Source organism: Lycium barbarum, chromosome 10 (genome assembly GCF_019175385.1).
Source record: "Lycium barbarum isolate Lr01 chromosome 10, ASM1917538v2, whole genome shotgun sequence".
NCBI lineage: Eukaryota > Viridiplantae > Streptophyta > Magnoliopsida > Solanales > Solanaceae > Lycium > Lycium barbarum.
This window is the reverse complement of record NC_083346.1, coordinates 94,635,904-94,661,085: the sequence shown is the minus strand read 5'-3', so window position 1 is coordinate 94,661,085 and position 25,182 is coordinate 94,635,904. Positions and strand designations below refer to the sequence as shown.

Here is a 25,182-nt window from a genome sequence, read left to right as displayed (position 1 = left end):
CCTTCCCTTGAACTTCTCCATTCCACCACCAGTCCCCTCGATGCTGACCACGACTACCTGTCGAGACCCCCAACACTTCCCTTGCTACCACCCTAATGCAACTAGCCGTCTTATCCCACATACTGGTCGCATCCCCACTACTATCCCAGGCCCCCATATCCTTCAATTTCTCTCCCATCTCCAGGGCACTAATAGTGGTCAAACTCCCCCATCTGATCCTAGGTCGGTCCTCCACGACCCTCTTCTTCCTCGTCATCTTGATCGCTAAATCCATCACCAAGAGCTTATGTCGGGTTGTAAGATATTCGCTCGGGATGACCTTACAATCCTTGCACAGACCTTTATCATCCTTCCTAAGGAGTAAAAAGTCAATTTGAGTCTTAGCCACCGAACTACGGAAGGTTACCAAGTGTTCCTCCTTCTTTGGGAAACTCGAATTGGCTATCACCAATCCAAAAGCTCTTGCAAAATCCAAAAGTGAGACTCCTCCTCCATTCCTGTCCCCGAAGCCAAAGCCTCCATGCACATCATCATAACCTCCTGAAATAGGTCCGATGTGTCCATTGAAATCACCTCCCACGAATAGCTTCTCAGTAGGCGGTATGCCTCCCACTAATTCGTCCAAATCCTCCCAAAAGCGCCTCTTCTCCTCGTCGCCTAAGCCCGCTTGCGGCGCATATACACTAATAATGTTCAAAGTGAGTCCTTCAACGACCACCTTAATCGACATCATCCTATCAGTGACTCTCCTAACCTCTACCACCTGATCCCTTAATTCACTATCTACTAAAATGCCCACCCCATTTCTATACTTCGACCTACCAGAGAACCACAACTTATACCCGTCTACCTCCTTAGCTTTAGGACCTACCCATTTGGTCTCTTGGATACAAGCTATATTAATCTTCCTTTTCTGAAGAATCTTAACTAGCTCTATGGATTTCCCCGTTAACGTTCCAATGTTCCAAGATCCTACTCTCAACCTAGACGCTCCTTTAATATCCGGAATTGAACGGGGAAAATTTTAGGGAGAAGGGAATTTTTTTGCCTTTTAGAATTGATCGAGGGGAAATTTTAGGGAGGAGGGAAGTCTTTTGCCCTTTCAGAATTATTGATCGTGAGGGAAATTTTCCCTAAAAGCAAATATGGAGGAAATGTTAATTATTGTGAAAATATTTTTATAGAGCGTTAGCTTTTATAAAAATAAATATATAACGCTTAAAGTGTAGCAATTTTCATAATTTAGCATTGCCAATTATTTTATAATTTGGCAACACTTATAAAACGTATAATTTAGCATTGCCAATTATTTTATAATTTGGCAACACTTATAAAACGTAATCTATATTTCAAAAGGGCAAGTTTTTCAGGCGTTGCCTATGTTCCGTAGCCAAAAGCGTTAAACAAAGGCCACACTTTGAAAGTGTGCCCTTATATATTTTTGACAATGCTTTGTAAGTCATATTGTTTAAACCTAGTGTGGCCTTAGGTCAAATTTGTTATAGTGCGGGGGAAAAGAAATGAGTTGAGTCCTTGGTAAAGTATTCATGCAAAACTTTAACTCCCGCATATGAGTAATCTCGGCAAGTCCCCTAGGAACATGTCAGGAAACTCACAAAACAATGGAACACTATCAATGGCAACATCCTCAGTCTGGGTATCACAAAGGTAAGCTATGAAACCTAGAAATCATGACTAATCCACCTGCGAGCCTTAGAGAAAAAGATGACATGATTCTTAAGTTTCCTTGGCATATATACCCTTCCATTCTAAACTTAACTGCCCAGTAAGTTAAATCTCACTATCTTGGCATGGAAATCAAGTGCATCATGCATGACATAAAGCCAACCAATTCAGACTCACAATGACATTAAAGTCAAGCACGTGTAGCACAATGAGATCAACCAAAGGTACGATCTAGTATACTCGATCTACCACAAAAGGATCAAGTAAGAACTCAAGTCCTCTCTCCAGACTCTAAATAAGAGGAAATGTATGGAGACACATATGAAAAGATAGATCCAGGGTCTATCACAGCAAATGTAGCATGCGAGCAAACTATAACTATAACTATGACTACTCTGAGTCGGTTGAAAATATTTTAATTTTTCACTGTAACATGTAACAATAATATACTTAATTACGAAAATAAAATATAATTGTAAACAATTAAGGTACTTGTCTCACATAAAATAATGATAGACACGGCTAATCAATATTAATTTTTGATTGAATGTTGCAACGTACGGCAAATTTCCTCATACTATTCCTAATTGGTTGAATGGGAAATCTCTAACAACAATTTTTCATGAAAGAGTCATGCACACACTGAATTAGCTCCTATGTGATGTTGTAGATATTCAACGTATACTGCATGAATTTATGTCACTAAGTAACATATGACCAATTAAAGGAAATAAATGGAATAAATCAACTAAAAGAACAAAACTCACAACAAGGAAATAGTTGACTTTTGAGGAGCTATACAAGGCTTGAGTATTTGGGATTATCAGAATGAATCCGCGAGTTCCCCCAAACACTTCAAAAGGATTAGCTTTAAACCCTCATGAAGCGTTCAGGGGAACTCTAGGAAAGATCCTGAATTATTTACATCTCAAGAACCCTCATGAAGCGTTCAGTGGAACTTCAGAAAAGACCCTGAATTATTTACATCGCAAGGACCCTCATGAAGCGTTCAGAGAAACTATAGGAAAGACCCTGAATTATTTATATCTCATCCCCTTTTTGTAATCTCCATATATTGTTAAATTCACTTGTTTGTTTACTCTTAGCTGCACTTTCCTATTTATAGCCTGTTTTCTTCTTTAAAAGAAGCTCACAGCAGATGGGACATGAATATGTATTACTGAAGTGAACCTGGTTGCAAATGTGGCTACTATGGAAGTTGAATAATATCAGTACATATGCCTTTCCCTTTCTTTCTAGTTTTTCCAGAACCTTTCTTTCTTTTTTGTATTCCTTTTTTTGTTTGTTTGTAACGTTTCTTTGTTTGTCATGAACATTAATTACGTATCTCTTCTGATCAATACAAGCTAATATACTATAGTGTAAAGATTTTATATTTTAACTGATTACAACAGGTTTTTAAATTAAAAATTACTCCTATATATTAGGATTACCATAGGCAATTGAAAAAAAAAAAAAAAACATAGGCAGTTGCCGATTGCTATGGCTCATGATCTTAATTAACCTGATGCTCTGAATTTTCTTTCTATTATCAGTGCACATAACTTAAACTCTATATTTATTCAAATCAGTAGTAATCAAATGCAGTTGAATTACTCTCCATTATAAATGGATCCCAACAATCGCATTTTCCAAAGTCTAATTGTGAGTACTTTGGAGGACTAGCTAGTTTTGGTAAATATGTTTGATTATGGAATTGTTTCTTTTGCCCTCCCTTTGTATGTTTGTTTAACCGCGTAAGAGGCTTAAAATTTACGAAAAACGCTGAAAGGGATATCAAATTTTGAAATGAAAAATAAATAAATAGAGATAGCGTTCACCGGTTACTTTTTAGCTTTGTTTCGAAAAATTAGTCATTGTTATAGTCTTATAGAGTTACAAATTTTACATATGACACTTCATGATAATATTGTCTTAAATTTTACTTCTGGAATTTGAAACTTCATAATAGTGATTATTTTTCAATTATAAAGGTTGAATGATGACTATCTGTAAAATTTTAACTATATAGAAGCATGGGTTTAGACCCATGCTTCGTCGTCCGTCCATTACCAAAAAAAAACAAAAAAGGGTGGGCCCCATACTAAACAACACCAAGCAATATAAAAAAAAAGGACTCCATATTAACAAAATCAAGCAATATATAAAAAAAAAAAAAAGTGAACCCCATATTAAAAAAACAAACAATGTTGAAAAAAAAAAGTGCAAACTTAGTATTCGTAGCAAACACTAATATAATAAAGTTTTAGATACGGAGTACAAACTAAGAATGTTATATTAATCGTTTTTTGAACATAGTATATATATATATATATATGCATAAAAACAGTGCAAACTAATAATGTCAAAAAAAGGGGTGGGCCCCATACTAAACAACACCAAGCAATATAAAAAATAAAAAAAAGTGGACCCCATATTAACAAAATCAAGCAATATAAAAAAAATAAAAATAAACCCCATATTAAAAAAAAACAATGTTAAAAAAAAAAGTGCAGACTTTGTATTCGTAGCAAACACTAATATAATAAAGTTCTAGATACGGAGTACAAACTACAATGTTATATTAATCGTGTTTTGAACATAGTATATATATATATGCATAAAAATAGTGCAAACTAATAATGTCCCGAAAAAAAAAAGTGCACCCCATATTAAAAAATCAAACAATATTCACGTAATTTTCAAAGTATCCCATTAAGTCAATAATGATAGATTCATTGCCACATGCCTATCAATTCATTAGTGTGAGCAAATGAAATTATTGTACAACAAAAAATATGGACCCCATATTATTGTTTTTCTTCAAAAGGTTAAGTAGCCAAACCATGCAATTTTTTTTTTTTATATTAGCCTGAGATCTAATCTAAATATCGAACTGTGGTATTTGCTATTCCGCCATGTCATTTATTTGTTATGTTTACTAAAATAAATATACTTAAAATATTTATATTTTAAAATAAGATAGAATTTAATTACTTTTTCATTTCTATTCTTACTCTAATAAATGTGAAAAGAGATTAATGTCGTAAAAAAAAAATATCAAATGGAGATCAAATAATGAATAAGGTAAATTAGTCAAATTATAATTCTAATCGACGTTTTTTAAAACCATGCAAAAGACAACATGACAAGTAAAATGAGCTAAACCGAGAATATTTACCAAAAATTAAAAAATAGTATTTATTCGTTTAAATAGAAAATCAATTTCTACTTTATTTCGTTTTAAACATGTAAAATTAATTTAATAATTTGAATTAGAAGTATCCAAATCAAAATTTGATAAAAAATAATAAGTATTTTACACCTTTAAATTAATCGAATTAAAATTGAAAGTATCAACTGATGCTTAAATATTGCTATTGTTTATTTCAAAGAGAGGAAAATAGTTTTCTTTTAAACAAGTCTTCTCTTTTAAAAAATATTAATAAATTTTTGCCGATTTTGTATTCGTAGCAAATACTAATATAATAAAGTTTTAGATACGGAGCACAAACTACAATGTTATATTAATCATATTTTGAACATAATATATATATATATATATATACTATAATCTAAAGTGTTGGGCCCGTGCGCAGCAGGGGCATAGGCCGTCTAGTTATCTTTACAAAATTAGGCTAGGGAATATTAGGCTACTTGTCAAAGTATAAAATTCTCTAGTCATTACTTCGTACATAATGCAGGCTAGATTCAAGAAATTGCTCACAGCTTTGCTGCTCTGTCAGAATTTTCTCATTACAACTTGACGAATGAGTAATTTTCACTCTTTTTCAATTAACAAATGATAACCTAAAAAAGTTCACTCTCAGCATTTATTTTTATTGGGTGTTTTCTTTATGTTTGGCGTGGTGGGGAGTATCACCTTTCTTTTTTATTTCAATTTTCATCAACCAAAAAAATAATATTGCTGAGAAATAATTATTAATTGAGCAATCATAAAAAAATCAACTGTTTACATACCCCTGCCGCACCCAACGCGTAAGGATTAAAGCTAAAGAAAATAAATAAAAGTATAAATACAGAGAGAACTGAAATTTCTGATTATTTTCATTTATTGATTTAGCTAAAAAAGGAAATCACTTTCGTCAAGATGACCAGCTCTCTAACTTCTGAAAGTGCAGCAAAAAGTTCGAGCGTCATCTTGAATCTAGCCTAAATTATGTGACAAAGTGATGACTTAAAAGTATCACTTTAACAAGTAGTCGTATATTCTCTGACCTCTTTTTATCTGTGTAAATCTAACTTATCTATCAGAAACAATTGTTAAAGTATGCCGCAAGGTTAATTAGCATCTAACATCCACGATGATTAATTAGCATTAACTCAAGCAAGACATTCACTACTCAAAATTAGAGTTATTATGACGCTCATGACAGAGGATGGGTAGAAAAAGATATAGGCATGTGGCAGTTTTATAAGGTTGTAAGCTTTTGAAGAAGGGGTGCACTAAATGATACCTTAAGCAAATATCATATCAGAATCGGATTCACATGCGCACGTTTATTAACTCAACGATAGCATAGCTCGAAGGAGACAATTATATCTGTGAAGTGTATCTGGCCGCAAAAGTTAATGATACACGCTATGAGCTCGAGCTATGACATACCATATCAATTTTTTAGTTTTTTCCCTTCATATAAATAATAGTGATGGCTTGACCAACTTGCACGCATCTCAACTATACACTCACTTGCTACTTCTTACAACATATATACGGCCAACGACGGATGGAGCAGCTGAACAATGGGTTCAATAAAATAGAACCTAGCACTTTGAATACGGATTATAGATATATAGGTGAAATCACTAGAGTTTCAAAAGAAATTCCTCCCACCTTCCTGTTATACCCTATTTTAACCGAGGTCAAAATAGTTTATAACATCTCGGTAATTCCGGGGTTAATTAAAGTTTAAGGAGTCGCCACCTAATTATTTATGGTGAATTAGGACACCTAAAGTTCATTAAAGTTATTTTTAAAGTTAACTCCGTTTTAAGGTCTACTAACTTAAGATTCTAGGTAAGGGTTTAACTAGTCTAAAGGGAAGGTATTAGGCATCCTTTAAGACCCATTTAACAATGGTTAACCGACCGGACTTATGTTAATTAATTAGGACTAAAAATATACAAATATAATATTTTAAATGTTTGGGAAAATAGTTTGAAGTGTTGCTAAAGTTATAAATAGAGATATAATAATGTTGTTTAAAATAAGACTTTTTAGAAAAGGTAATAATTTTACTAAAAGACTTTAGCTGTAAATAAACTAAAGAAAACGCAGGATTGTGTAACGTTTTATAAATATTTGAGGAGAATAAGTTATACCGATTAACAAATTAAAAGAATCATTATAAGATTAATATCGGTAAAGTTTTAAAGTTTTAAAGTTTTACGGTATTAAAATATGACGAAATCGTCGGAAATCGGAGAGAGGATTTTAATGTCTAAAAAGAATGATCCAAGTCTTCATTATTTTAAAATAGTTTTGAAATCAACATGATTTGTTTGGAAGGTATGGTTATTATTTAGCTCTTGGCGTCCTTTTGGGAAATCATTTCGTGTAGCCCAAAAATGTTGTAGATATTAACATTTAAATTCACTCTAAGTTTTAAACGATCCTACTTAATCTTCCAAAAAAAAAACTAGAATTCCGACAAACCCTGCTAGGGCTCATCTAAGCTAAGAGAAACAAGAATAAGATAAAGTGTAAGACAATCCATACAAGTCAAATACACAAAAGGAATAGAGTAGAGGAAGTAAATGGGCTTAGCCCATTTAAACGCTGTTACAATCGGCTCTTTTTGCTATATGGGCTTGGCCCGAGAATCTTTTATACATTGCGGGTTAGGGCTGACTCGAGAAGAAAGTTTCGTTGGGCTTTGGCCCAGCACCGAATGCGGAAGATGATGAGTCCCTTGGACTTTAATGCGAGATGATCATGCATAAAAAATGAAAAGAAAAGGATTAGTACAGTGATATGAGTCTTTTATAACACCAAAAAAAGCTAGTAAACAAAGTAAAGCAACTTTATCATCCAATTCACAGCAACATGTAAGTCCAAGGAAGACACTGCACATATATATATGATTAAGACAAGAACAATCAGTTTAACTTCCACCCAAACATGACAAATGAGTAATCACATATTCTATGCCTTTTTTGGAAATTGCTTTAAATTTTAATAAATGATGTTATTTTCTATAAAAGGTACCTAAGTACACCAGGTAAGAAAAAGAATTAAATATGATCCTTTAATAGCTAAACTGTCAATGCAGATCCATGTCTCGGACCTAGTAAACCCAGCGATCAAAAGAGAAGCAATTTGAGTATCAACTTCCTTGATTTCTAAACACGATCAGTAACTTATCTAATGAGCCAAGGATAACTGAATGTTCTCACTTTGCCAAACATCTTGAAATCATCACGAAAATGTCACAGTTATACTTGTTATATATTTATAGCTAACATCCCACATAATATAGATTTAATTAGAGATATACTTCCTCTAACAGGGGAACGGATATCCCAGAGTCATATTGCAATAATGCTATTAGGTATTAAACTAACAAGCTTGAATCCTCACAACAAGACATGAAATACGCTTAAGCAAACAAACATAATAAGTTGGGAGGGAAACACATTTTCTTCATAAACTGGTTGTTTCGAATCAACCAACTCGTAAAGGAAAACACCTAGTTAGAACAGAGTTATCCTCACTAGAAAGTATCTCAACTTAACCATATTCTGTTTCTTAAACTAACAAGGTAACCCTGAAAATTCACAAGTTGTATTTTTAATTGTAAACATAAGCATACAGCAATAGTGATTTCTACCTTTCTTTAAACTGTTATGCAATATTCCCCTGCTTTTCTTTTAGTAGCACATGAGAAATAAGTGGAAAAAGAGAAAGACTACTTAAACTGAAAGCTCCTTAATTACCGGATGAGCACTTCTACTGGACCGTAACAGATTTGAAACATCTTAAAACCAAACAAGACGAAACAAGTATCTGAGACTAAATCTCTTTTCACGTATGCTCTTATAGGAAATTCTTTAGAGTTCACTCGACTGAAACCAGACAACATTCAGGCTGACTCATTCCCATAAAATTTATATGCCAGTTCCTAGCTTAACAGACACAAACAGAAGCAAACAAACATACGTTTAATGAAAGCAAGATCATCTTAATTGAGAACTAACAGGTGGTTAAACTAATCTAAACAGGACTGATAATTATGACCATGCCAAATTAGAAACCAAATACTATCGACGTAATCATCCACACATGAACTCATACAAACACCTAAAACAAAACTGAAATTAAACTAAACTAAAATAAGACATAAACATATAGATGCTATCAACCATTAAACTGCAAAAACCTCAAACTAAATTAAGACAAGAACATACAAACATCACTAAAGCAAAACCAAACCAGCTAATCCTGAGCATGCATGATACTACAAGTCACTAAACTGAGGTTCAGCCAACTTAAACAACAAACATGTGTGAACATATAACTACTTCTTAAGCTACCAAAACTGAAATTAAACTAATTAAAGAAGGATTGTTTACCTTCTTCAAGTGCAGTGAACTAGGCCCGATTCTCGAATCTACACTCGAACAGATTCGAATCCCAGATCGAAACGGACCAGAAAGTTTTAGTATCAGACAATACTTAAGAACAGATAAAAATAATTTATCAAATGGTATGTAATTTAGGGGGGAAGTTACGGACTAAAAAATCTCCCCTTCGGCTGAAGACTTAGAGATGTATTTATAGGTGTAAAATTAAAGTCTAGGGTTTCGATTTGGGCGGGATTTCAAGTTGAATTAGTCGTTAAAAATCAAATCTCCCTTGTGATTCTTTCAGAGATCATTGTTGGATTTTTGTGTTGACCGAAAATAAAAGAAAAGGAAGTAATAGGTGTCAACGATGGGCGTCTGATATTGCAGAAGAAAGAGACGTAGATTATACCAAAGTAGAACGACAAATCTGTCTATGGCTAAAGATGGGGAAAGTTTATCCGACTTTGAATTCATTAATCTCCTTTTCCATATCTTCTAAATGTCTACCAACACCGAAACTACCTCCCAAGATGTTCCCTCGGTTTCTTCTCAAGGAGCCGAGCCAACCTCACAACCCAAAGGAAAAACCTTCATTGAACCTACCGTTTTGGACATAGTACCGTCCAAACCCAACTACAACAAAGAATTTGAAGCCGAGAAGCCTTATCTGGTTGCGGATAGAGGGTTCGATGTAAGGCGATATCATTCGTCTATTACCGAGGATAAACTTGATCAGGTCCGGGCTGATTGCGGATGGGATAACCGTCTGGTGCAAGCGTTCTCCCCCGGGCCCAATGAATCTATCACCAATCATAGGGAAGGCTTCTTGTATGTTTACACCTATCCCTTCACACTCAAGCTCAACCCCCCAATTAACTTGGTTATTTTGGATATGTGCCAGACATACAGCGTGACCTTGGCCCAAATTGATCCGATAATCTGGAGGACCGTAGCCTACCTCCGGCTGTTGGCCAACAATGTAAAAAGGGAATTTACTATGACACATTTCATTCGTTTATATTCCCCGAGGCTATTCCGAGGGGGCGTGATAAAACTCGCCAAGTGAGGTCAGAACCCGATCTTTTCGAAGATGGATGAAGACAGAGACCGAGGCTGGTTAGAGCGTTACGTCCGGGTGAGGACAGCAGACATTATTCCGGCTGATTATATGCCTTTTCCGGAGAGGTGGAACGATAATCGTAAGTTTCTCAGTTCTCCCTTCAATAATTAATCTTGAATGCTTTGTCAAACACTTGCTCCCTTGTATTCACACGATTTCTCCCCTTCTCTCTTTATATCAGCCGTGGCATGGATACCTCCGGCCGTCCGGAACATGAATGAATGGGTTGGAGCACTCCTCGGTCAACACACCCATGAAGAACGGACATGAGGGAACCTGTCGCGTGGCCGATGGGTTGCCCAAAATCACGGTAATACTCTGCTTGAATTGGAATATAATGTATCTTCTACTTTTTTCTTTCATTTTTATAACCTCTTCGGTATTCAGATTTACCTAAGGGCTCGGTGGAGCCAAGACCGGAGCCAGCAGCCGAGCCTGCTACGCCGGTACCTGAATTTTATTAAGCTGGGACATCTCGTCTTATTGCTGCTGCCAATAAAAGGCGGAGAAAGCCCTCGGACAAAGGGCAGAAACCGAAGAAGAGGGCAAGGAGCGTCGTTCGGACTCTAAGGGATGAAGCAGAGCCCGATTTTCTTATTCGAAGGGTCGGTGTAGCCCCCTCCGTCGCCTCTGTTCCGGAGGAGGAAGCCACCATTCCGCCATTTTCTTCAGCCGGGGAAGGACCTTCAACTCCGACTGTGCACACAGGTGGGGAAGAAGTTCTTCATCCGACTCCTCTAAGGTAAATTGAATATGTTGACATTTCAGGTGATGCTTCATCTGAGGAGGCCCCCCTGCAAAGGAATAGAAGATCCGGGCTCGCCTCGACTGCTGAGGCCGAACAAAAAGCTGAGCCGGTCCCTGACACCGAGGCTCCAGTGGATACTGGCCCACTGCCCGGTGGTGACCCAGCTGTAACATCCGAGGCACCTGCCTCTACCGAGACCGCTGAGGCTGCTCCAACTTCTCCTGCGCTGAGGTTAGATAACTTCGATGACATGTTCTCAGATACAGGGAAAGCAGCCGGTTTCGGACATCTCCCTATCCCACGGGTCACGAGGGCAGCTAGTCGGTCCACCGAAACTGGTTCAAGGGAAATCCTAGTATGTGTTTTCCCGGCCTCGAGCGTGGAACCGAGGAGGACAAGGTCGGTCGTGGTCACTGTCCCCGAGGATTGCAGTTTCTTGTCCCGTCCTGTAGGAATTGCAAGCTATCTGAGGCCCTTCATCTCGGACTCGGATAAGCGGAAGATGGTCGGAGTCCCTTGGCAGAGTCTCATTAATGAAGGCATGCACACGGGCAACCAGGTAAGCTTATCACCTAAGCCTTCCATAATTCAATGTGTACTTTAGCTCCGGTTTTATCCAAGTTCAACTTCTCATTTCTTTTACAGAGTGTGGTGCTCGTCAATGAGGCCTTCATCCGTGCTCAGCAAGAGGTAGATGACCTTAAGGGCCAGCTGGATGCCCAGGGTCGGGAAGCGGAGAAGTTCCAGCACCTTTTGCAAGTAAAGGAGGATCAATTTTACCGGGCAGCTGCCCTTTCCAACCTTCAACCCGAGTCGAAGCAGCGAAGGCCGAACATATTCGGTTGAAGGCTGAGTTGGACGGAATGGTTGAAAAGAACTGGCTCCTGGAAGCGGACAAGGTCGGCCTTAGCCAAGACAATACCCGTTTTACTTCGAGGCTCGGTGAACTCGAGGCCACTATCTCTCAACTTCGGAGTGAGCTGGACTCGGTCAAGGCTAATGCCGTGAATATGGCCGAGAGGCATAGGCTGCTTGAATCCAAGAATGCTGAGTACAAGGAGAAGTTGAGGGTATTCGAACAGAAAGCCGAGGATAGGGCCCGGATATGTGATGAGCTCAAAACTAAATTCGAGGAGGCAGCCGAGGCCAATGACATTCTGAAGGCCGAGCTTGAGTCGGCTACTCAAGTTCAAAGAATCCTCGATGAAGAGAGGTTGGAATTAGTGGCTAAATTGGCCCAAGCTGAGGCCGACTTAGCTGAGTCTCTTAAGAATGTAGAGGCTGCCGAGGCTCATACCACGATTGCGGTTGAGTATGGACGGTGGAAGTCCCGGAGGGCCACCCTTAAGCAAGCCCAACAAGGATTTGGGGACCTCCCGGCCCTGATACTCGAAACCAGAACGATCGAGGAGGAAGCCAAGAGAGCCCTCGATAACGATTCTGAGAGAACGGTATCCGAGCACTCCGTCTCCAGTCGCACCGGGTAGACCAGGGCCTGCATTATCCTTTATTTTGCCTTTGCCTTTTTGGCTTGTTTTGTTTTTTAGCTTTGTAGAAATTTCGGATGTAAAAACTTTCATATATGGAATGTGCATTTTCCTTTCTGATTCTCTTTATTCTTTTACCTGAATGCTCGTTACGACTTTTTCCCTAATCGCCAGTCTCGTTAAAGAATAAACAAAGGCTCGGAGTCATTTTTCTGGACTGTGCCTAAATATCGGCTTTTCTTTTTGTTCGGTACATTTTGTCCGGGGATTTAATCGAGTGGTCCCGTGGGACTTATTTCTGCTCTGTGAATTCAGACGTCTCCGAATCACGTTAGGCATTTTACGGCCAATGTTTTTCGACAGCTTACTTATCATAGATTAGGTTCGGACACTTGAATCCCTGCCTTATCAATTTTTGATATAGCAGTCCCCATTCGAGGGTGTTAAAAGATTTTGGCTTGGTTCAATGCGACCTTGTTGCCTTTGTCGAATTTCGACTATAGTCCCCGATATAGGGTATTTAGATAAAATGATGCCGAATTTCAGTGGTAATCATCGGGGTAGGGTGTTTAACAAGAAGACATATCCGAAATGCAATAATCTGAATTTTCAATAATTTTTATATTGCAAGTACTTGCATGTACATGATATGAAGATTTTGTCTGTTTCCTTTTGTTTTTGCCGTAGCAACTATTAAGTGGACATGATTCATTCTGATCGTTTGCTCCTTACATCGAAACCTAATACAGAAGGTCCGATTTTGGATGAAGATGAGAAATACAAAATTTTGAGGAATTCTCTGGGGTAGCACCTAACAACGTTCACTTGTTTTGTTGAGCTGCTTTGTTTTCTATTAATCGGGGTAAGCCTCGATGTGGATATAGTAGTCCCCTAGTGTTTATCCGAGCTGCATGATCGGGTAAGCACTATCAAGTCCCCACTCGTAGGGTATAACCCCAAGTTTCCGGACACTTGTCCTCGTTTTTATCAAGTAACACGTTGTACTTGTTGCCTCATTAAAAACCTTATTGGAAAACCCATTTTGGGACAAAATCGTACTAAGGAAAAGAGTGCAACACGTGTTTTCAGACCTAGCACCTAACTTCATCCGGTACTCGACTTCCTGCAAAAAAGAAAGATTAACAAAAAATAAACACAAGGATAGGTGTCCATACCTTAGCAGTAGTATCTCTTCAAATGAGCCACATTCCAGTTATTTCGAAACCGTTGTCCATCTATGGATTCCAGCTGATACAACCCTTTACCCATTATTTCGATTATCTTGTATAGCCCTTCCCAGTTCAGACCCAACTTTCCATCGTTGGGATTCTTGGTGTTCAAAGTAACTTTTCGAAGCACTAAGTCTCCAACTTGGAAATGACAAAAATTGGCCCTCCGGTTGTAGTACCTTTCAATTCTCTGTTTCTAGGCTGCAATACGGACCAACGCATTTTCGCGAAGTTCATCCGTGAGGTCGAGTTTTATGGCCATGGCCTTCTCGTTTGACTCACCGGTGGTGTATCTGAATCGGAGACTCGGTTAACCAACTTCTATGGGGATGAGGGATTCGGCATTGTAGACCAACGAGAAAGGCGTTTCTCCCGTGCTTGATTTTGATGTGGTTCTGTAAGCCCACAATACCTCCGGTAGCACTTCCCTCCAGTAATGCTTCAATGTTTCAAGTCTTTTTCTTAGATTTTGAATTATTGTTTTATTCGTGGATTCTGCCTGTCCATTTGCACTTGGGTGATGCGGAGTTGATACAATTTTCTTGATCTTCAACCCTTTGAGGAAATCATTGACTTTGCTGCCAATGAACTGAGGAACGTTATCACAAGTTATCTCGGCCGAGATGCCGAAACGACAAATAATGTGGTCCCATATGAAGTCAATAACCTCTTATTCTCTAATTTTTTCGAAGGCCTGCGCTTCAACCCATTTGGAGAAATAGTCAGTCATAAACAAAATAAAACGGGCCTTACCTGGTGCCCATGGCAGAAGACCAACAATGTCCATTCCCCACTTCATGAAGGGCCAAGGTGATATCACCGAGTGTAGCAACTCCCCGGGCTGATGAATCATCGGGGCATGTCTTTGACACCCATCACATTTTCGGACAAAATTCTTCGAATCCTCCTCCATCCGGTTCCAGTAATAACCGACTCTCATAATTTTTCGAACCAAGGCTTCTGCACCGGAGTGATTACCGCAGGTCCCCTCATGGACCTCTCTCATCACATAATCAGTTTCTCCGGGACCCAAACACTTGGCCAGGGGCCCGAAGAGAGACCGTCGATACAATTGGCCGTCTATTAAGCAGAATCGTGCTGCTTTTGTACTTAGTGACCGTGATTCTTTTGGGTCACTCGGGAGCTTTCCATCTTGCAAGTAGTCGATGTATTTGTTGTGACAATCCCAAGTTAGACCCATCATGTTTATTTTAGCATGCCCGTTTTCTACCGCCGAATTCATCAATTGCACTATAGTTCCGGGGTTGATTTCTTCCCCTTTGACTGAAGAGCCTAAAGTGGCCAATGCATCGGCTTCGCTGTTCTGCTCCCTGGGTACATGCTACACGGTCCACTCTTTAAACCGGTGTAGTATCACTTGGATTTTCTCCAGTTACCTTTGCATTCGTTCATCCTTAACCTCGAATACGCCATTTACTTGGTTAACGACCAAGAGAGAGTTGCATTTTACTTCAATTATTTCGGCCCCCATACTCTGAGCTAATTCTAAACCTGCAATCATAGCCTCATACTCGGCTTCATTGTTAGTCAATTTAATAGTTCTAATCGACCGTCTAATGGCATCTCCGGCGGGGGTTTTAAGGACGATGCCTAGCCCGGAACCTTTAAGGTTCGAGGCCTCGTCCGTGTGTAAAGACCAAATACCCAAAGCCTTTCCCGAGGTTAGCAGAAGTTCTTTCTCAACCTCGGGGATCATAACTGGGGTAAAATCTGCCACAAAATCGACCAAGATTTGGGACTTAATAGCCGTCCGGGGTTTATATTCGATATCATATCCGCTAATCTCTACGGCCCATTTGGTCAGTCTACCCGACAATTTTGGTTTATGCATGATGTTGTTTAGAGGATAAGTAGTTACTACGCATATCGAATGGCATTGAAAGTAAGGTTTGAGCTTTCTTGAAGCACTTACCAATGCCAAAGCCAACTTTTCAAGGTGGGGATAACGGGTCTCCGCATCTCTTAAAGTTCTACTCACATAATATATAGGGAATTGCGTACCTGATTCTTTTCAGACCAAAACACCACTTACCGCTACCTCAGATACTGCAAGGTAGAGAAACAACTGCTCATCCGCCTTCAGTGTGTGCAGCAGAGGCGGACTAGACAAGTACTTTTTCAATTCCTTCAAGGCTCTTTGGCATTCCGGTGTCCAAACGAAGTCATTCTTCTTCCTTAATAAGGAGAAGAAACGGTGACTTTTATCTAAAGATCCCGATAAGAACCGACTCAGCGCTGCTATCCTTCCGGCGAGCCTCTGCACTCCTTTGACGTTATTTACCACCTCAATATCCTCGATGACTTTGATCTTGTCCGGGTTAATTTCAATTCCCCAGTTGGACACCATGAAACCCAAGAACTTGCCCAAAGGCACATTTTTCCGGGTTAAGCTTCTTGTTGTATTTACGGAGTACATCGAAGGTTTCCTGCAAATGTTTTAAATGGCCCTCTGTTTATAGGGACTTGACTATTATGTCATCAATATAAACTTCCATTGTTTTCCCTATCTGTTCTTCGAACATCCCATTAACTAGGCGTTGGTAAGTTGCACCGGCATTTTTTAATCCGAAGGGCATGACATTGTAACAGTAAGTCCCGTACCGGGTAATAAAGAATGTTTTCTCTTGATACTCCGGGTGCATTCGGATTTGGTTGTACCCGGAGTAAGCATCGAGAAAAATTAACATCTCATGCCCGACCGTCGCATCAATCATTCTATCGATGTGAGGCATCGGAAATGAATCCTTTAGGCATGCTTTGTTTAAATCCTTATAATCAACGCACATTCTAAATTTATTACCTTTGTTCGGCACCATCACTACGTTAGCTAACCAATCCGGGTATTTTACCTCCCGGATAGAGCCTATTTTCAAAAGCTTTGTTACCTCATCCTTTACGAAGGCGTGTTTTGGCTCTGCCATGGGCCTCCTCTTCTGCTTCACCGGGGGAAAACTCCTGTCAAGGCTGAGCTTGTGAGTCGTCACTTCCGGTGGCACACCTGTCATATCTATATGGGACCATGTGAAACAATCGGCATTAGTTTGAAGAAACTTAATTAACTTGTTCCTAAGATCCAAGGTTAACCCCATGCCCAGGTATACCTTTCTATCCGGTAGATATTCGAACAAGATGACTTGCTTCAGCTCCTTTACTGTAGACTTGGTTGCATCCGAGTCATCCGACAAGACGAATGATATGGGTACACTGAAATCATCCTCTTCATACCCCGGGTCCGACCCCTTCTGCTCCATTGTCGAACCCGTACACTTTAGTTGCTATTTAGAGTCCTTGCCAGTGACTGACTCATCATCTTTTGGATCCGATTTTTTGGGAAAGAGTGGTGCTTCCTCGACTGTGAATATCCCCCTTGCAGCGGGCTGTTCACCTCGGATGGTTTTTATCCCCTCCGGTGTTCGGAATTTCAGTAGCTGATGTAATGTCGATGGCACAGCCCTCATGCTATGTATCCACGGTCTGCCAAGCAAAACATTATACTTCATATCCCCTTCGATGACATAGAACACCGTCTGCTGAATGGTGCCATCAATGTTGACCAGCAAAGAATTATCCCCCTTCGTGGTTTCACTCGCCATATTGAACCCACTAATCACTCGGGCTACTGGTACAATCTGATTGAGTAGCCTTAGCTGTTCAACCACTTTCCACGGGATGATATTGGCCGAGCTACCTGGGTCAATCAAAATACGTTTAACTTGTGATTTAAAAATAAGAACAGAAATTACCAACGCATCATTGTGTGGTTGAATGATGCCTTCTGCATCCTCGTTACTGAAGGAGATGGAACCCTTGTGCACGTAATCCCGACTGCGCTTCTCACGCACAACGGTAACCTTTGTCCGTTTCATCACCGGCCCTTGAGGAGCATCTGTACTTCCGATTATCATGTTGATTATATGTTGAGGTTCCACCGGTTTGGCCCGTTTGTGGGACTCCCTTTCCTTGTAGTGGCCTTTAGCTTGTTCGCTCAGGAATTATCGAAGGTGGCCATTTTTCAGTAACTGAGCCACCTCCTCCCTCAATTGGCGACAGTTTTCAGTTCTGTGCCCATGAGTTCCATGGTACTCACACATCACGCTCGGGTCCCGTTGACCAGAATCTGATCTCAGTGGTCTCGGCCATCTTACTTCTGCGAGACGACCAATGGCCGAGACGAAATCGGAGGTATTGATGTTGAGGTTGTACTTCGATATCCTCGGTAGGTCTTTGTTACTAGCCGAACTCTCGGCATCACTTCTAAATGATAGACCTCGACTGTTCAACGGCCACTCGGTCCGTTTATCATCCCGACCGGAGAATTGACTAGGACCAACCCTTAATTTTTCCGACCTGAAGCTTGGCTTTTCCGAATGAGAGTATGGACGATACCTTTCCCTCGATGTTCTTGACTCCGGCTCGTAATTTTTCCTCGTCTCTCAGAGCTTTTGCTCATACTTATGGGCCCCGGGGGGAGTTTGAGTTGGTCATCCTCTACCCAAATCTTTGATTCGTATCTGTTATAGACATCTGCCCAGGTCGCAACCTCGTATTCCATCAAGTTTTCTTTTAGTTTGAACGAAGTCGTCGAGCTTCGAGGATTAAGTCCTTTGGTAAAAGCTTGTGCAGCCCATTCCTCCGGAACCGGAAGGAGCTCCATCTGTTCCCTTTGGAACTGGTTGACAAATTCATGTAACAACTCATCGTCCCTTTGGGCTATACGGAAAATATCCGCCTTCTGAGCCTGGACCTTTTTAGCTCCAGCATGGGCTTTTATGAACGCATCCGCGAGCATTTCGAAAGAAGTGATTGAATGCTCGGGCAGATGGTCGTACCAAGTCAATGCTCCCTTCCATAGGGTTTCCCCAAACTTTTTCAACAACACGGACTCAATTTCATCCTCTTCGACGTCATTGCCTTTTATGGCACAGGTGTATGAAGTCACATGCTCCTGTGTGTCCGTTGTGCCGTCATATTTCTGGATATCCGGCATTTTGACCTCTTCAGGATGAATTTCGGAGCCGCACTTAGAGGAAAAGGCCTTTGAATGTACCTCTTTGAATCCGATCCTTTTAAAATAGGTGGAGCCCCCGGGATCTGATCCACCCGAGAGTTATATGTTTCCACCCTTTTCTCAGTTCAGTCTACCCGCTTTGCCAATGTTTCGAGCATTCTCAGAACTTCGATGGATGAACCGTCTCCCGATCCATTACTCTCGACTATCCAGGTTTCGTCCCTTCTTGGTTCGGCGACACCTTTCGACCTCTCCGGGGCCGCTTTATCATTTTTACTTTGCAGCTGAGCTATTGCGATTCCTTGTTCGGCGATGGCGGTTCTCTGTTCCTGTAATACTCCGGCCTTGTGCTTGGGATAATTGAATTATGAGTATTTAAGGGATCAGTGGCCAGCTGGGTGGCATTCTCCTAGTTCACGGTGTTCTGCCGGTTGAGGCCTTCCTTCGAATCAACAGAATTTAGGTCGATGGGATCTGTTGGTAGGTCCTATAGCACACTGTTCTCGTTTTCGGCCACAATCTCGTTGTTGTTGACATGACCAGATTGCCCACTGCTTGCCATTTGGTCCATTTTCACATAGATCAACAAAAGATTTCTTAATCCAACGGGTAGGAGATAGAAGCCAAGATTAAAAAACCACTATTATCCTAGCCCCACGGTGGGCGCCAAACTGTTTACCTCGGATTTAGGTAAAAATTGAATTTGTAAGTGAGGTATAGGATATGTGGATAACTTTAATCTATTTGGGTTTATGAGAAATATTTATGGATTTGCGTGCTACAATATGTATATAAGAATATATATCAATGCCTTGAATGAATATGTTGCTATAGATGATTGAGCTAATGGTGTTAGAAGAATAAGCAAAAACCACAAAGATCCACTGATTCGGACTAGAGAGAGAGAGAGAGAGAGAGAGAGAGAGAGAGAGAGAGAGAGAGAGAGATAATGCTTTAATATATATTTGCTATTACAATATTCTAGATCTCAAAAAACTAACCCCTAAAAGTAGGGAAATGTCCTCTATTTATAGTTTTGTCTCATGGGCCTTTCATACTACACAAAACCCTTTTGGAATAAAGAAACCTTAAAAGGATAAGATAGGACCGTACGGTTTGACATCCGTACGGTTGTCAGTACAAAATGGCAGAACGGTCTTGTCGCATGGCTGTTCTGCAGCTGGTAAACCGGACTAACGGCCACGAGAACTTGACTTGGCGAAACCGGGCTAACAGCAACGCAGAATTTGGTTCGGAGACACCGGACCAACAGATTTACTTCTCTTTTCTCGGATCAGCTACAGTTGGTGCAATCCCCGATCTGAAGAAAAGACTGATCATACTCGTGCTCATTTGATCTTACTCCCGGCCCTGGTGTCACCGGTTTTGCGCATATCCAGTTTTTACCGTATACAAGATTGAACCCATCAAATTAAAATCTCGGACCCGCCTTTATATACGGAATAACTTACACCAAGAGTTATGAAGATATGGGGAGTTCACGTTCAACTCTAGTGAGATTTACCTTGGATTCCAATGTTGCTACATTAGGATCCATAATTGAATTTACTTACCGATTTCCCATATTTGTTTTAATACGTACGAGCTTTAGTCAATGAACTGCTGAAATTTATGTTCATGACAAGCAAACACAAATATGAAATTGAAAAAGAAATCCATGCAAAAAGAAAAAGGAAAGGTACTAGACAAGACAGAAAAAAGTAAAAAGGCATATTTACCATTAATATTCTCCAATTTCCACAGTACCCACATTTGCAACCAGGTTCAGTTCAACCATGGATTCATGCCTCCATGACCTTTTATGTGCACATTTCCTATAAACTTCTTTTTAAGAAAAAACATGTTATAAATAGGAAGGCTCAACCAAGAGAAATACAAGCAAATGAAGTTATATGGCTGTTTTTCAGAACAGTCATTAAAATCGACATTATCAACACTATAGTTTTTGTAGTGATTGGAGATCGATAAAGAAGGGGATGATCATATATGATTCAGGGTGCTCCCTAGAGTTCCTCTGAATGCTTCATGAGGGTTCTTGTTTAGCCCCTCTTGAAGTGTTTGGGGGAACTCCCGGGTTCACTCTGATAATCACAAGAGTATACTCCATCGTATAAGTTATGTTCGTCTACTTTATTTTTTTGTATTTATTGCTTTTAATATGTCATTTGTTATTGAGTTCAATTTCCATATGTGTTAACCGTGTAGAAGTTTTCCTATACTATAATTTACCTTAGTAAAATATTCCAGGTAGCTAGCCTATAATAAGTGGAACATTTTTCTTATCATATTTATGTGGGATTAGTTTCTCTTTCACGTGTCTCGCACGTGCGCCCACACAACAACAACAACAACAACAACAAGCCCAGTATAATCCCACTATGTGGGGTCTGGGGAGGGTAGAGTGTACGCAGACCTAACCCCCACCTTGAAAGGTAGGGCGGCTGCTTCCGAAAGACCCTCGGCTCAAGAGAGAAGAGAAAAAAAAAAAAGGACAAGACAAAAGGTTAGATATGATCAAGCGTATCAAAAACAATATAAAAGCAAGGAATAACAAAGCAAGAAAGTCATGGTAAAAGGAGAATTAACTGCTATAAATAACTATGAATATGAAAACAATGAAAGTAAATAAGCCATTATAAACCAATAGATACTCGCAGAAATCAAGAGACAAGAAACTATAGAACAACATAACTACTCTTAAGGGAGGATAAACGCGACTACCTACTATCCTTCTACCCTAATATGAGTCCTCCATACCCTCCTATCTAAGGTCATGTCCTCCGTAAGCAGGAAATGCGCCATGTCATGTCTAATCACTTCCCCCCAATACTTCTTCGGCCTACCTCTACCTCTTCTGAAACCGTCGCTGGCCAACCTCTCGCACCTCCGCACTGGGGCATTTTCATCTCTCCGCATCACATGCCCAAACCATCTCAACCTCGCTTCCCGCATCTTGTCTTCCACTGAGGCTATTCCAACCTTGTCTCGGATGACTTCATTCCTAATCCTATCACTCCTAGTGTGCCCACACATCCATCGCAGCATTCTCATTTCCGCCACTTTCATCTTCTGAACATGAGATTTCTTGACTGGCCAACACTCCGCCCTATACAACATAGTTGGTCTAACCACCACTTTGTAGAACTTGCCTTTAAGTTTCGGTGGCACCTTCTTGTCACACAACACTCCGGAAGCAAGCCTCCATTTCATCTATCCTGCACCAATACAATGTGTGACGTCATCATCAATCTCCCCATTTCCTTGTATAATAGACCCAAGATACTTGAAACTATCTTTCTTCTGTATGACCTGGGTGCCAAGCTTCACTTCCACATCAGCCTCCTGTACTATATCACTGAACTTGCACTCCAAGTACTCTGTCTTGGTCCTACTCAACTTGAACCCTTTAGACTTCAGAGTTTGTCTCCAAACCTCCAGCTTAGCGTTAACCCCGCTGCGAGACTCGTCAATCATGACTATGTCATCCGCAAATAACATACACCATGGCACCTCACCTTGAATTTGCCGCGTCAATCCATCGATCACCAAGGAGAATAAAAATGGGCTAAGAGTTGATCCCTAATGCAGCCCCATCACCACTGGGAAGTGCTCTGAGTCTCCTCCCAAAGTCCTTACCCTGGTCTTGGCCCCATCATACACTTCCTTGATCGCCCTAATGTACGCCACATGTACACCTCTAGCCTCCAAGCATCTCCATAGAACCTCTCTCGGCACTTTGTCGTATGCCTTTTATAGGTCGATGAATACCATGTGCAAGTCCCTCTTCCTCTCCCTATATTGCTCCACCAGTCTCCGTACAAGATGAATAGTTTCTATAGTTGAGCGCCCTGACATGAATCCAAACTGGTTCTCTGAGATAGACACGCCTCTCCTCACCCTCATCTCCACCACCCTTTCCCACACTTTCATAGTGTGGCTTAGCAGCTTGATCCCTCTGTCGTCGTTGCAACTTTGAATGTCGCCCTTGTTCTTGTACAATGGAATCATTGTACTGCATCGCCATTCTTCGGGCATCTTAGTCATCTTAAAGATGACATTAAAGAGTCGAGTCAACCATTCTAAACCTGCCCTGCCTGCAGTCTTCCAAAATTCCCCCGGAATCTCATCGGGCCCGGTCGCTCTTCCCCTACTCATCCTACGAACAACACCCTTAACTTCTTCAACCTTTATATTCCTACAATATCCAAAATCACGACACCTCTCGGAGTACTCCAAATCTCCCAACACAATATCTCTGTCCCCTCCATCGTTCAAGAGTTTGTGGAAGTATGACTGCCATCTCCGTCTAATGAGAGCGTCCTCCACTAGTACCCTACCATCCTCATCCTTGATGCACTTCACCTGATCCAAGTCGCGCGCCTTCCTCTCCCTCGCCTTGGCTAGTCTATACAACTTCTTATCCCCGCCTTTGTCCTCTAGTTCGGCATACAGGCGTTCAAAAGCTGCTGTCTTTGCCGCCGTAACCGCTAACTTTGCCTCCTTCCTCACCATCTTGTACAATTCCCTATTCGTTCGCCTCTCTTCATCATCCTTGCTGTCTACCAACTTCGCATACGCCACCTTTTTTGCTTCCACCTTCTCTTGAACTCTTCCATTCCACCACCAGTCCCCTCGGTGCCGACCACGACTACCCTTCGAGACCCCCAGCACCTCTCTAGCTACTTCTCTAATGCAACTGGCTGTCCTATCCTACATATTGGTCGCCTCCCCACTACTCTCCCAGGCTCCCATAGATCTCAGTTTCTCCCCTATCTCCGTGGCACCCGTCATGGTCAAACTCCCCCATTTGATCCTAGGCCTATCGTCCACGACCTTCTTTCTCTTCCTCATCTTGATTTCTAAATCCATCACCAAGAGCTTATGCTGGGTCGATAGATTCTCACTCGGGATCACCTTGCAGTCTTTACAAAGACCTTTATCTTCCTTCCTAAGGAGTAAAAAGTCTATCTGCGTCTTAGCCACCGAACTACGAAAGGTTACCAAGTGCTCCTCCTTCTTCGGGAAACTCGAATTGGCCACCATCAGCCCAAAGGCTTTTGCAAAATCCAACAGTGCAACTCCTCCTCCGTTCCTGTCCCTGAAACCACAACCTCCATGCACATCGTCATATCCCCCTGAAATTGACCCAATATGCCCATTGAAATCTCCTCCGATGAATAGCTTCTCAGTGGACGGTATACTTCCCATCATCTCGTCCAAATCCTCCCAAAAACGTCTTTTCTCCTCCTTGCCCAAGCCCGCTTGCGGCGCGTAAGCACTAATAATGTGCAAAATAAACCCTCCAACAACCAGCTTAATCGTCATCAACCTATCGCTGACTCTCTTAACCCCTATCACCTGTTCTCGTAAGACATTATCTACTAAAATGCCTACCCCATTCCTATCACTCGACCTACCTGAGAACCATAACTTATACTCATCCACATCTGTAGCCCTGGATCCTCCCCATTTAGTCTCCTGGACACAAGCTATATTGATCCTCCTCTTCTTAAGAATCTTAACTAGTTCGATGGACTTCCCCGTTAGAGTCCCAATATTCCAAGACCCTACGCGTAGACTAGAGACTCCCTTAACCCACCTACCCCCTCTAACCCTCACCCCTATCCGAGAACATGACCCTAGTCCACCATCATCTACCCAAGCCAGTAAAGCAAATATAAACTACTCGACCAGGCAGTAATCAACACTAAAACACAAGTTAGTACTAATCTAGATGAAAGTGTAACTACTACGACAAAAACGAAATAAGTAATGCAAGGATGCAAATTAGCAGCAAGGGTAAAATACAGAGAATTAAAAAATAAAATTAAAACCGGAGGTACCAACTCCAGTTAGACAGAACCTGCTGACGTCGGAATCATTGTTCACTGTTCACGCCGGAATCACTGTTCACGCCGAAACACTGTTCACGGCGGGAAGCTTGAATCTGTCGGACCAGAGAGAAGGAGAGGAGAGAAGAGAAAAGAAGAAAAGGAAGATAGGAGAAGAAGAGGAGTGGGGGTGGGTATAGGTCTGTCACAAACCCTAGGAGAGAGAAAGAGAAAACTTACCTGGGGAGGCCACTGGGAGGTTGCTGGCCGTAGTTTGGGGGTGGCCGGAGTTGGGGGGTGGCCGGAGTTGGGGGGTAGGGGTGGGGGTAGATGAGGGAGTTGGGGATGGGAAGAAGAAGACGTTAGTTTCCTAGAGAGAGAGAGAGGGAAGGGGATCAGTGATCAGAACTACCAATGAGAAAGACAAGGCAGAGGAAATGATAC

The 25,182-nt window shown here is 40.9% G+C and overlaps 1 protein-coding gene across 1 annotated transcript; it reads right to left on the bottom strand.

The window, feature by feature from the left end:
- Window positions 1-13,719: 13,719 nt before the first annotated feature.
- On the bottom strand, window positions 13,720-24,232 carry LOC132613140 (uncharacterized). Its single transcript, XM_060327189.1, has 2 exons — window positions 23,935-24,232; window positions 13,720-13,751 (listed from the first exon to the last, which is right to left on the bottom strand). Exons 1-2 carry the CDS (start codon window positions 24,230-24,232, stop codon window positions 13,720-13,722), a joined length of 330 nt encoding a protein of 109 aa, XP_060183172.1.
- Between the last annotated feature and the right edge of the window lie 950 nt (window positions 24,233-25,182).

Excerpts from the sequence above, each read along its gene's own strand:
- LOC132613140 (XM_060327189.1), bottom strand. The coding sequence starts at position 24,232 with ATGACGATTAAGCTGGTTGTTGGAGGGTTTATTTTGCACATTATTAGT. Across the intron at positions 13,752-23,934 it reads GCTGATGGTGGCCAATTCGA|GAAGTCGAGTACCGGATGAA; the intron begins GTTTCCCGAAGA and ends TCTTTTTTGCAG.